The sequence below is a fragment of the Nelumbo lutea genome, chromosome 7, assembly GCF_056320005.1.
Source record: "Nelumbo lutea isolate HS-2025 chromosome 7, American lotus-T2T, whole genome shotgun sequence".
Taxonomy (NCBI): domain Eukaryota; kingdom Viridiplantae; phylum Streptophyta; class Magnoliopsida; order Proteales; family Nelumbonaceae; genus Nelumbo; species Nelumbo lutea.
Window position 1 is genome coordinate 56,688,680 of NC_142690.1, and position 13,184 is coordinate 56,701,863.

The 13,184-nt window shown below is 40.0% G+C and overlaps 1 protein-coding gene across 1 annotated transcript in view; it reads left to right on the forward strand.

The window, feature by feature from the left end:
- The window catches only part of FC2 (ferrochelatase 2), a 129,603-nt gene extending 116,662 nt beyond the window's left edge, over nucleotides 1-12,941 (forward strand). Inside the window, exons 8-10 of the mRNA XM_088952771.1 lie at nucleotides 6,882-6,982; nucleotides 7,156-7,357; nucleotides 12,402-12,941. Coding sequence (XP_088808897.1) covers nucleotides 6,882-6,982; nucleotides 7,156-7,357; nucleotides 12,402-12,626 — 528 coding nt within the window. The 3' untranslated portion in view covers nucleotides 12,627-12,941. The remainder of the gene's footprint in view (nucleotides 1-6,881; nucleotides 6,983-7,155; nucleotides 7,358-12,401) is intronic.
- The last annotated feature ends 243 nt before the right edge of the window (nucleotides 12,942-13,184 follow it).

A 13,184-nucleotide genomic window follows, 5' to 3' on the forward strand; every position in this document is an offset into this window, starting at 1 on the left:
CAAGTCTCTTAGTTGTTTTGTAACCTTCTACCCTTCTTCTTGTGTGTTTCAGGATCTCAAGACGGGGAGGAAGATTGGTGGAGGGCATGAAGCAGGTGGATTATATTACCTTGATGGTGGTGGTCCTCCAGTAGCTTTTCAGTCATCTCTTACTCCTCTTCATAGGCACTGCAGACGTGGTCATCCTTCTCTCAAGGCCTTGAAGTTACTGGTTCCTTCCTTGAGTCATCTTTCATCATTAGATTGTGAGTCATGTCAATTGGGTAAACATCATAGAGTCTCATTTAGTCCAAGAGTTGATAGTCGTGTCTCAAGTCCTTTCTCTTTAGTTCATTCCGATGTATGGGGTCCAATTAAAGTGGTGTCATACAATGGGTATAAGTATTTTGTAATCTTTGTTGATGACTTTTCAATGATGACATGGATTTATCTTATGAAAGATCGTAGTGAGTTGTTCCCTATTTTTCAAAAAATTTATGCTGAAATACGCACTCAATTTGGTGTTCATATTAAAATTCTTCGCTCCGATAATGCCAAAGAATACAACTCCTCACCATTTCAGCAATACCTAGAACATCATGGGATCATTCATTAAACTTCCTGTGCCTACACCCCACAACAGAACGGTGTAGCTGAACGAAAAAATCGACATCTTCTTGAAACCGCTCGATCCTTGATGATTAATATGAATGTCCGAAAACATTTTTGGAGTGATGTTGTTCTCACATCCTGTTTTCTGATCAATCGGATGCCCATGTCAATCCTTGGAAGTCAATCCCCTTTCTCCGTGTTGTTTCCCACTTTATCTCCATTTCCTCTTACCCCAAGAATCTTTGGTTGTGTTTGTTTTGTTCAAAACTTGGGGCCTGGGTTAGACAAGCTAGATGCTCGAGCTACTAAGTGTATCTTTCTTGGCTACTCAAGGACTCAGAAAGGGTATAAGTGTTATAACCCAAAATCCTATAAATCGTTTGTGTGCTCTGATGTCACCTTCTTTTAGTCAGTTCCATTCTTCTCAGATGTTGGGGTCTCTTCCTCTCCCTCTGTGGTTCCCCTTCCGGTACCTATTGTGGACATCCTTCCAGTAGCTCCTGTTTCTACTGCAGATGCACATCCTATGCCTGTTACTACTGAGAAGCCGCCAATCACTCAAGTGTATACCCGCAGAAGTGCATCGGGCCCTCCACTTCAGCCCCTGTCGACAGATCCTGCTACTGCTCCTTCTCCTTCAGATCCTGATCTTCCTATTGCTCTGCGAAAAGGTAAACGTACTTGTACTTCTCACCCCATTTCACACTATGTTTCTACTGCTCACCTTTCTGCTTCTCATTGCAAATTTCTATCATTACTCTCATCTGTTCCCATTCCCAAGACTGTCCAGGAAGCTCTTGCCTCCCCAAGGTGGCGGCAAGCCATGGAAGAAGAACTCTTTGCTCTACAACATAATCACACATGGGAACTCACCGCTCTTCCTTCCAGTAAGCACACAGTTGGGTGTAAATGGGTCTACACAGTGAAGTTTCTTCCTGATGGCAGTGTGGAGCGATTGAAAGCGAGGTTGGTGGCCAAGGGTTATTCTCAGATGTATGGTGTGGACTATATGGAGACATTTCTCCTGTGGCTAAGATTGGTTCAGTTCGGGTGCTGATTTCATTAGCTGCTATGTATGATTGGCCTCTTGTACAACTTGACATAAAAAATGCCTTCCTGCATGGTGATCTAGTTGAGGAGGTGTATATGGAGCAACCACTAGGGTTTGTTGCTCAGGGGGAGTCTGGCAAAGTGTGTAGGCTCAAAAAGGCAATTTATGGACTGAAACAATCTCCACGTGCTTGGTTTGGAAGGTTCAGTGAAGTGACGAAAACCTTTGGGATGAAACAATGTCAGGTTGATCATTCTGTGTTCAGCTATAACTCAAAGGATGGGAAAATCTTGCTAGTCGTGTACGTGGATGATATTGTCATAACTGGGAGTGATAGCAATGGAATCAACAGGTTGAAGAAATTCTTACAGGATCACTTCAATACGAAAGATCTGGGGAAGCTGAAATATTTCTTGGGAATAGAGGTTGCGAGGTCAAAACATGGGATCAACCTATGTCAGAGAAAATATGTTCTTGATCTACTTGAAGAAACAGGGTTGTTAGGTGCTAAACCAGTAGAGACTCCTATGGAACTCAATGCCAAGCTGAGTGTTGATGCGGGTGAAGAGTTTGATGATCCTGGAAGATACAGAAGGTTGGTGGGCAAATTGAACTACCTGACTATTACCCGACCAGATATATCGTTTGCTGTGTGTGGTGAGCCAGTTTATGCAACATCCTCGGGTTCCTCACTGGGAAGTTGTTCTGAGAATTGTTAGGTACCTAAAAGGTGCTCCAGGTCGTGGTTTGTTATACCAAAGTGGAGGAACTCTTGAGATAGTAGGGTACACAGATGCTGATTGGGTTGGTTCTATATCAGATAGGAGATCAACTACAGGGTATTGTACCTTCCTCGGTGGCAATCTTCTAACTTGGAAGAGCAAGAAACAAACAGTGGTGGCAAGAAGTAGTGCAGAAGCAGAGTACAGGGCTATGGCCCATACCACATGTGAGCTAGTATGGCTGAAGGACTTGCTTCAAGAGATGGGATTCTCAATTGACAAACCCATGAAACTATACTGTGATAACCAAGCTGCTGTTTACATCTCTTCCAATCCTGTCTTTCATGAGAGAACTAAGCATATTGAGGTTGATTGTCACTTTGTAAGAGATAAAGTGATAAGTGGAGTGATAACCACATCTCATGTGAGCTCAGGAAATCAGTGGGCAGATCTTCTCACAAAGGGATTGTCTCGGGGAAGAATAGATTACATTTGTAACAAGCTGGGACTATATGATATATACTCTCCAGCTTGAGGGGGAGTGTTAGAATGCTCGAGTCAGGGGTATTTTGGTCATTCTGGATTATCTTCTTGAGAGTGAAAGGTCTATTGTATCTGTGTTTAAGTTATGTGTCCCATCTTCTATGAGGGACAAAATGGTCTTTCCTGTAACTCTATGTTTTTGAATAAATACAAGTGGGTCAGCTAGGGAAGGGTGATTTTGACTCTCTTCTAGTCTGGCCGAACCTTTCTTTCTTCTTCTTCTTCTTCTTCTTCTTCTTTCTCTTTTCTTTCTTCTTCTCTACTTCAACCTAGAATCTGCTAGGGTTTACTAACAGGGTTTATCTATTTGAGAGTGAAAGGTCTATTTTATTTAAGTTATGTGTCCCATCACTTATGAGGGACAATATGGTCTTTCTTCTAACTATGTTATTGGAGATAAATACAAGTGGGTCGGCTAGAGGTGGACTGATTTTCCTTATCTGGTCGAACCCTTCTTCTCCTCCTCCTTTCTCTTCTTCTTCTCTACTTTAACCTAGAATCGAATAGGGATTTTACAATTTCAAATTCTCTGTGTAAATTCTTCTTCAAACTATCAATCTTACTTGGGTCATTTCCTGTGACAACAATATCATCCACATAAACAATTAGGGCTGACACCAAGGATCCCCTCTGCTTCACAAACAAGGTATGGTCAGATTGAGTCTGAGTGTAGCCAAAAACAACCAAGGCCTTCCTGAACCTGCCAAACCATGCTCTGGGAGACTACTTTAAGCCATAAAGTGACTTCTTAAGTCTGCATTCCTTTCCCTTTTCAGCATCATTGTAGAAACCAACAGGAAGATCCATATACACTTCCTCTTGCAGATCTCGATTTAAAAAAGCATTCTTCACATCGAGTTGAAACAGGGGCCAAGAGTATGTGGCAGCAAGAGAAAGAAATATCCGAATAGAAGTCATCTTTGCAACTGGTGCAAGGGTGTCTAAGTAATCAATGCCATAGGTCTGTGTGTACCCTCTTGCAACAAGTCTGGCCTTATACCTTTCTATACTTCCATCTGCCTTATATTTGACTGTGTAAACCCATCTGCAACCAACAGTTTCCTTGCCCTCTGGTAGATCCACAATCTCCCATGTCTGATTCTTAATTAAGGCTTCCATCTCTTCCTGCATAGTTGTCTTCCACTTAGGTTTGGAGAGAGCCTCACTGACACCCTTGGGTATAGACACAGAGTCAAGAGAGGAAAGGAAAGCACGGTAGGAAGGAGAAAGTCCATTGTAGGATAGATATTGTGAAATACAATGAGCAATACACTTTCTCTTCCCTTTTCTGAGAGCAATAGGAAGGTCCAGGTTATCTGTAATGGGATTAGTAGAATTAATGGGAACTGAAACAGTAGTGGAATCAAGAGGATTACCTGAATCCGTGTCAGCTAAATCTGGAGTCTCCAAGGAACCGACAGGAAGTGATGTGAGTTCTACTGCAATGGAATCAACCTCCTTGTGAAGTCTTTGTCGTGAGTAACGTTGAGAAGCAGGACACAAGGGAGGTGGTAAGGTAGGTGACATAGGAAGATCAGACACAGGAGTGGACATAGGAATTGGAACTGGAAGAGGGATAGACTGCTCACTCACTTCCCGAAAACACTCCCCCTGAGAAGGATTCTTCGAGAAGAAGGATGTGGACTCAAAAAAAGGTGACATCCATAGTAACATACCGACGCCTAGAGATTGAATCATAGCAGCTATACCCTTTCAGATTTAATGCATATCCAAGGAAGACACACTTCTTTGCCTTCGGATCAAGCTTCGAGCGATGAGGGCCAAGAGTATGTGCAAAGGAAACACACCCAAATACCCTGAGAGGAATATGGAACATCTCCCCCTTAGGAAAAAGGAGGCTGAATGGGGTGCTGAATCCAAGTATACGGGAGGGCACCCTGTTATTCAAAAATACTATTGCGAGAACTGCATCACACCAAAACCGAACTGGAACTATAGATGTGATCATCATGCTTCTTGCAATCTCAACAATGTGTTTGTTCTTCCTCTCTGCAACACCATTTTGTTGTGGACTGTAGGAACAGTTGCTCTGATGAACGACACCATATTCTAACAGATACAAAGCAAGGTGTTTTTCAAAATATTCCCTGGCATTGTCCGATCTAAACACCTTTATTCGTATCCCAAACTGTGTTAGCACCATCTAATGAAATTGCCTTACCAAGGATGGTACCTCATCTCGAGATCTCATTAAGTAAATCCAAGAATATCGAGAAAAATCATACACAAATAAGAGAAAATATCGATAACCACCCATAGAAGGAACATGATAAGGTCCTCACACATCAAAATGAATAACATCAAAAGGAGATGAACGTCTTTTATTACTAGCTTTAAAGGAATGTCTACAATGTTTTCCAAATTGACAACCTTCACACTCCAGACTTGACAAATTAACAGACTCAAAAAGCTTTGGAAACAAGAAACTCAAAGAAGAAAAAGACAAATGATCTTAACGATTATGCCAAAGCATAATCTGACTCAAACCCCGACTCACTATCCCTGCTGACATGATGACCCTGATGAGGAGGAAGCACATCCAGGAGGTAGATTCCATTTACTTCACGACCATTCCCAATCGTCCTCTTTGAATCCAGATCCTGCAAGATACAATGACCAGGAGAAAAAATTACTGAACAGTTCAGGTTCTTAGTCAAGCTACTAACAGATAACAGGTTAGTACTCAATCTGGGAACATGAAGGACAGAGGGAAGGGAAATGGAATCATTAATCTTAACAGACCCCTTCCCAGCAATGGGAACATAAGATCCATCAGTTGTGGAGATTTTGTCTCTGCCAGAACAGAGTTGGTAAGAAGAAAAGATAGTGGAACTATAGGTCATGTGCTCTGAGGCTCCAGAATCTATAAATCTAAGGAGGTCCCTCCTTACTTGAAGTAGAAACATAATTTGCAGTGGCATGTGAACTACCTGTGTCATCAAAGGAAGTAGAGTGTGCTCCACCCGAACCAGTTGTACCTTGCTGTTTACCTGTTACTGAATTAGAACTGACTGTATCCTGCTGATTCAGGAACTGCCCATATTTATCAAGTTTGGCCCTCACTGCGGCAGCTGCAACAAACTCCAGAGTAGTTGTAGTAGGAGGGGCCGGTATGTCACCAGTGACTACCATGTGAGCATTTCCCTTATTGTTTTTGAGTCTATTCGGCACAAGATGAGGATGAAGCTTCCAACAAGTATCTCTTGTTTGTTTAGACTTCTTACAGTAGTCACAAATCAAATCCTTTTTGTCTTCCTTCTTGATTCCACTACCACCCCGATCTCCACTTTGTTTAGGTCTCACATTACTAACCATGGCTGATTGATCAAAAACAGAATTTTTCATCATCACATTTCTCCGTACCCAACCTTGACCCCTCCGGGGATAAAAGTTATCCTCCATTCCCGATCCCCAATAAAGATGGGTTTTCGGGGACCCGAATCCCTGAAAATTTTTAATTAACAGTATTATATATATATATATATATATATATATATATATAGAATTGGGAGTCCCTATTAATCCCCATCCCTGACCTGATCCCATTAGGTCGGGGAGACCAGGTACCTGACGGGGATGGGGAAATTTCAATCCCTATATGGAATGGCGGAATAGGATTGATGTATCCAACCCCATACAGTTGGGAAAAGACTTAGATGATGATGGTGTTGAACAAGAGTTTTTGTTGAATTCAGTTGACAAAGGAATTTCCTCATTAATTAATTGATATATGTTAAAAAAATGTTTTCTCCCACATCCAGAAAATAAAAAGAGGTGTCCCTAGTCTCAGGCCCATTCCAGCTCTAGAAGTCCATTCATCAATATTTGTTAGGTATCTATCCTTTTTAGGGATGTTAACCATATTCCTTTATAATTATCTTTGTTACAGAGGCATTGGTTCTTGTTTCATTATTTCAATGAGTTGGTTTACAGGATTTACTTTGTATTTACAGAGCAGAGTTGGACCAGTTGAATGGTTGAAGCCATATACTGATGAGACAATCATTGAACTTGGCCAGAAAGGAGTGAAAAGTCTTCTTGCTGTTCCTATTAGGTTAGTTTTTATTGGCTTTGATATCTGTATCTTTCTGTTCTTCTTTAGGTTGTAACGCTAGTTATTTTGTATTTTTGTCATGTAAATCCAGTTATGCTGTTAGTTTACATAATTTTCAGTTTTGGTTATCTAATTATAAATTTTTATTTTATGCATTTCATATTTTATTTCAGTTTTGTCAGTGAACACATTGAAACTCTTGAAGAAATTGATGTTGAGTACAAAGAATTGGCTTTAAAATCTGGTATAGAGAAATGGGGGCGTGTTCCAGCACTAGGTTGCGAGCCTACCTTCATTTCAGACTTGGCAGATGCTGTTATTGAAAGTTTACCATATGTTGGAGCAATGGCAGTCTCAAATCTTGAAGCTCGTCAAGTAAGCATCTTAAACTCTCAATTCATGGATCTCAAATGAAATACTTTATCTTAAAGATATATGTTTATGTATAGAAGGTGCAGAATGTATACTCGTGATTATGTCAGAATGCACAACCAAGAATATATTGAAAATGGACAATAATATCTTAAAGATGAATCCGTAAATGGGAGCAAATTTACAAGCAACTTCCCTTATTAAACTTAATAGTGAGTATTGTCCAGTGAATCAATGTTTATCCTTAATAGCTGTGTTGATGAAGGTCTAACCTACTTCTACATGTTATTGAGAAAAGCTAAGTGGGTTATCAGGGATTTATCCCGCCTTCAATCTTTGTTTGGTCCTGATGGCTGGAATAAATCTCACAAGACCCTCTCACTATTGCCAAGTAATACTCCTGCCTTTTTAATGCAGGAGAACAGGTCTAGCAGATCTGTTCTAGTTATTTTTACAGCAAAAATCACCCAATCTGTTTGAGAAATTCAAGAGAATGATGAAAATAGAGTGAAAGAAAGAAAAGCAACAGCTTTCTTAAGCTTGGAAGTAATTGAATATCCTCTTTTTTTCTCCCCTTTGAACAGCAGCTAATAATGTTCTTATATAGCGCTATTTAGGTCGGCAGCCAATAAAACCCTGAAATTACAAAAACACCCCTGTCCCAAAATAGTAAGGAAAACCCAAAAATAACCTTATCTAATAGCTATATACTCTGTGAGAGTTTCTAAGAATAACAATCCACTAGAAATCATTGACTGAGAAACAACCTAGGTGTTGGTTCGGCTGTTATTAGTGTTTAAGTTAGTCTTATTTGTGTCTTATGTTCTTAGTTATTGGGCCCAAACATGTTTAATGCTTTAATTGTTTTATTTGTCTAGATGTCCCATCACTAATCAGGGGCATTCTAGTCTGTTCATGTAATTTTATTTTATAATCATCTATATAAACTTGTTGGGCCGGCTGAAGATTTTATGCTGCCTCTCTTAGACCTTCTCTTCTTCTTCTCCCTCATCTTCGACTGTTGTAATCCAGCAAACATGGTATCAGAGCAAGGTTCGTTTGTCTGATTACAGCCGCCACCTTTTGACCCTTCTTTTTTCCTTTCTTTTCCTTTCTCTTTTCTGTCTTGGTCGCTGTGAAGAAACCCTAGGGCTGACCGTAGAGCACAGAAAGGTCTGTATCTAGGCTTTCCCTTGGTTGTAGGGCCCAAGGGGAGTTTGTTCAAGAAATCGATGCCCTACTAGACACCATACAGCAGGTAGTAGCCATTCGGCTGCTAAGAGACATCTGTGTGGAACAGATCTAGGTGGAAGGGCTGACTTCGTCAGTCCTAGTTCGGTTCGTACAGTTGGTCACAGTCTACTACAGTAGAAATCAAAATCCAGTCCAGTCCAGAAGAGTTCAGCATTGTACAGAAGTGGAGTGTTCTTGGTTTCAGTTCTGTTACAAGGGCTTTTCAGGCCTGCAACAGCTTCGGTAAGTCTGAAATTGTGCTCTTTGTACTGAGTTTTTCAATTGTGATCACTGTAAGAGGAAGGAGATGTCTTCAATATCTAGAGAAGTATCTTCTAGGGATAATAGACCTGGTGGGAGGTCTCATAATCTGGAAAATCCAAATCTGCACAGCTTGCAGATCACCAGTGTACTGTTAAATGAATATAATTTCAGAGAATAGTCTGTTTCAGCCATTCTCTTCATTACTTCCCGGGATCTTATGGGTTATCTAGATGGATAGAAGAAGGAACCTGCGATGGGTAGTGCGGAGTATGCAGTATGGCATAGGGAAAATGCTACTGTTATGTCCTGGCTGCTTGCTTCGATGACTTCAAGAGTGGCCAGGACTGTTCAACACTTTCCGACTGCTGCTAAGATTTGGGAGAGTCTCTAAAACTTATGGACAGAGAAAGAACAATGCCAGAATTTATAGGCTGAACCAAGACATTGCTGCATTGAAACAAGGAGACATGACAGTTGCAACATATTTTGAAACCCTAGAAGGATTATGGGAAGAACTCGATCACCATCTTATACTTGATTGGGAGAATGCAAAAGACAAGGAGAGGCATGATAAACAAATTGAGGAGGGTAGAGCCTTTAAGTTCTTGGCTGGCTTAGACCCAATGTTTGAGAGCATAAGGTCTCAAATTTTGGGAAGGGATGAACTGTCAGATTTACATCATGTCTATTATCTAGTAAGGAATGAAGAGGTTAGGGGGAAAAGATGCAAGTTGACACTCAAATTTCTTCAAACCAAAAGGGGAGCAAGCATTCAGACAAGAGGCATCTTAAGTGCTCTCATTGTGGTGGTGAAAGGCATGTAAAAGAGACTTGGGTTCTTTATCCTCATCTGAAACCAGCTGCTTTAAGGAAAGACAGGAAACCCTAGAAGAATCAAACAGCAAGTGGGAATCATGTTACTAGCCACAGTGGTGATAGCTCGAAGAACACATCTACAGTTGCATCTTCTCCCATGGGACAGGCTGCTAATTTCCCCACATCCGAATCCTAGGGTTTCATTGTTGATGAGGTAGAGGTCCTTAGCCGGGCCTTAACCCGTCTAAGGACTAATTCTCTTGCTTCCACCTCTCTTGCCAAATCAGGTATTGTCTCTGCTTATAGTACAACTAGTTCTATTGACTCTACTTCTTGGATTATTGATTCTGGTGCCATTGACCACATGACACACATGTCCTTTTTATTTTCTTCTTACCAATTGATGTCTGGCCAAGATAAGATGAGGGTTGCTGACAGTTCCCTCTCCACTATCTCGGGGAAAGGGGGAGTCGACCTAAGCAAGAACCTCTCTCTTAAATCTGTTCTACATGTTCCCAATCTTACTTCCAATCTCTTATCTGTTTTGAAGCTTACCAAGAATTTAAATTGTAGTGTAACTTTCTTTCCTACTCATTATGTCTTTCAGGACAGATTGATGAAGAGAACGATTGGGAGCAGTCATGAGTGTGGAGGTCTCTACTATTTTGATGCAGACATAAGTTTGGCCTTACAATCATCTGCAACCAGTAGTCAGAATAATGTGGAGTCAATAGCTAGGTTACACTTGTGGCATGCTAGGTGTTGGAAAACGTGGGGTTACTAGTGCAGATCTATATTTGGTAGTTGTGTAAAAATAGAATTGTATATATTCCTAGGATTGTGGAAGGATTGATTTAGAAAGTTTTTCTTTCTATTCTTGTACTTTCTATTTTCTTTTCTTTATATTTTTTCTTCTTTCTATTTATTGCAGCAGCTTACTGTATAAATATGCCAATTGGCAATAGAATGAAATATATCAGTATTCTACCATTCCAAAACATGGTATCAGAGCTCTAGGTTTGTCAACCTTGAGATTTTTTTTGGCCCTCATTGCCAGTTTTTCGTGTTTTTCTCTTATGACCTTCAGTTTGATCTGTAACCAGAAGTGTTCCTTTATTCTCCTTTATTCCGGCCAGTTCTTCCCTCCTTTATTCTCCTTTTCTGCTGGCCTTATTTTTCCTCCATTAACAATGGCCGACATGACTACAACAAGTGCTCCCGTCCAAACCGATGAAGGAGCAACAAATTCTCATCCTCACACTGGTGATTTGCAGAATATTCAGACAACATATAGACTGAATGACCAAAACTACTTGAAGTGGTCACAACTAGTGCGTACCTATTTGAAGGGAAAAGGAAAAATTAGTCACCTTCTTGGAACAGGGCCAAAGTTGGGCGAGCCAAATTTTGATGCTTGGGACGAAGAGGACTCCATGATTATGTCATGGTTGTGGAGTTCAATGACACCCGAGATCAGTGATACTTGTATGTTTCTTCCCTCTGCAAAGGCTATTTGGGATGCTGTCCGAGACAGATGAGGATCCAACTTCACTTTGGGGGTTGTATCATGTGCAACATCCTGCATTGGTGCTTCTTTAATGTCCATTGGTTTGGACATATTCCCCTTTCTCTTGTAGAAAAACAAGATCAGTGGTTGGCTGTTTCCCTGTTGTTCTATTTCAACCACAATAGAGACACATGAGGATCCAACTTCACTTTGGGGGTTGGTGAGGAAAATTATTATGGGGGAAAAAGACTTTTTTTTTTAATTTTTCCTTCTTAAATGTTATATAGAAAAAAGTTTTCAAAAAAACATTATATAGAAGAGAATACCTGGTGAAGCATTAATGAAAAACAGTTTAAGCCAAAGTCCAACCCCTACAGAAATTTATTTGAAATCTTGGGAATTAAATTATTGATTTTAATGAAATAATTAGTTGACATTAATAGCAGGGTACAAGCTAACTATATTAAACTTATTGTATTTGATTCAATACATTTGATATTTATTGCTTTTTCATTTTTAAAGCTTCATCAACTATACTGAAATGTAGAACTTTGGGGGTCCATAATTATTTGAAGGATCTTCACGATAAGCTATTCCAGACTATTTTCATTCTTAATCCAAGTCTTGCTTAACGTTTCTTGTCTTTCTTTAACACCAAGGCGTGTGTTTTCAGTCCTGCTTGAGGTTTATATTCATTTAAAATTTTCTCATCATTTGTAAGCATAGATGGATCATATAAAATGGATCCATTCCAGGGACATAAAAACGTAGAAATGAAGTTGGGATTATCCATTGCTAGTACCTTAATATGATCACAATGCTGGATTTGTATTAGACGATGTAATTTCTACTTTCAAGTGTTCGCAACTGTAAATTAGTCTCATTCCATGTGGCTTTCGACAGCCAACTACAAATTAGTTGTTTTAATTAGTTTTTGATTCATCCACTTGTCAGATTTCTTTGTTACTTTTATGGTAACCTATGATCTTAAGTCAGTGCTTTTACTTTGATTATGCTTCACTCTCTCTCTCTCTCTCTCTCTCACATGTACATAGAGACACGTTATTAAGGCCCTTTAATCATGCTATGTATACGTTTCTGTTCATGAAGTTGGTGGCTTGTGGTGCTTGTGATATAATTCCAAGTCATTGGCAAGTGTGCTTGTTTTAATTTTTCTATTATTGTATCCCTAACTAATCTGATGGCTATGGGTTCTTTTGTTTGCAGTCTCTCGTCCCCTTGGGTAGTGTGGAGGAGCTCTTGGCAGTTTATGATTCACAACGCAGGGAACTACCACCCCCTGTAACTGTGTGGGAATGGGGTTGGACCAAAAGCGCTGAAACCTGGAATGGCAGAGCTGCTATGCTGGCAGTTCTTGTTCTATTGGTTCTGGAAGTCACCACCGGTGAAGGATTTTTGCACCAGTGGGGAATATTTCCCTTATTCCACTGAAATAGTTTGCATTTTGCAACTCTCCCTGAAATGTGTATGTTTTGGGCCGAGAGCAATACTTCCCCTTTGTTTATACACAGGAAGAGTTTAGTTGTGCATCCACTCCACTCCACATACCCGGATACTCAAATTTGTCAGTGCTCAATTAAGATTTGAGGATAGAAAAATACGTGTACTGGTGGACACTTTTGTAGAAACTAATAAAAAAAAGTACTCGGTGGATGTTAGGCTTCCCACACTATTTCTTACATCTCTATACATGTAAAGGCAGAAGAATTTTCTAATTGTGCTAATTGTACCGCAGCTATTCTTGCATATTTCCGTTCATTCTGTTTTGACTTTTTGGCATTCTTGTTGGGTTCAAAACTTGCAACTTAGGCTCCATTTGGAAGGAGTACAAATACAAATATGTAGAGCGCAAAACCTTATATTTTGCATGTATTTGCACTCTACATATTTTAATACTCTTTCCAAACTCAGCCTTATGATCTGTTTATTCACAAAGCAATTTCATTGCACTAATATCAAGGTTTAAAATATCAATATGATACGGCCGAT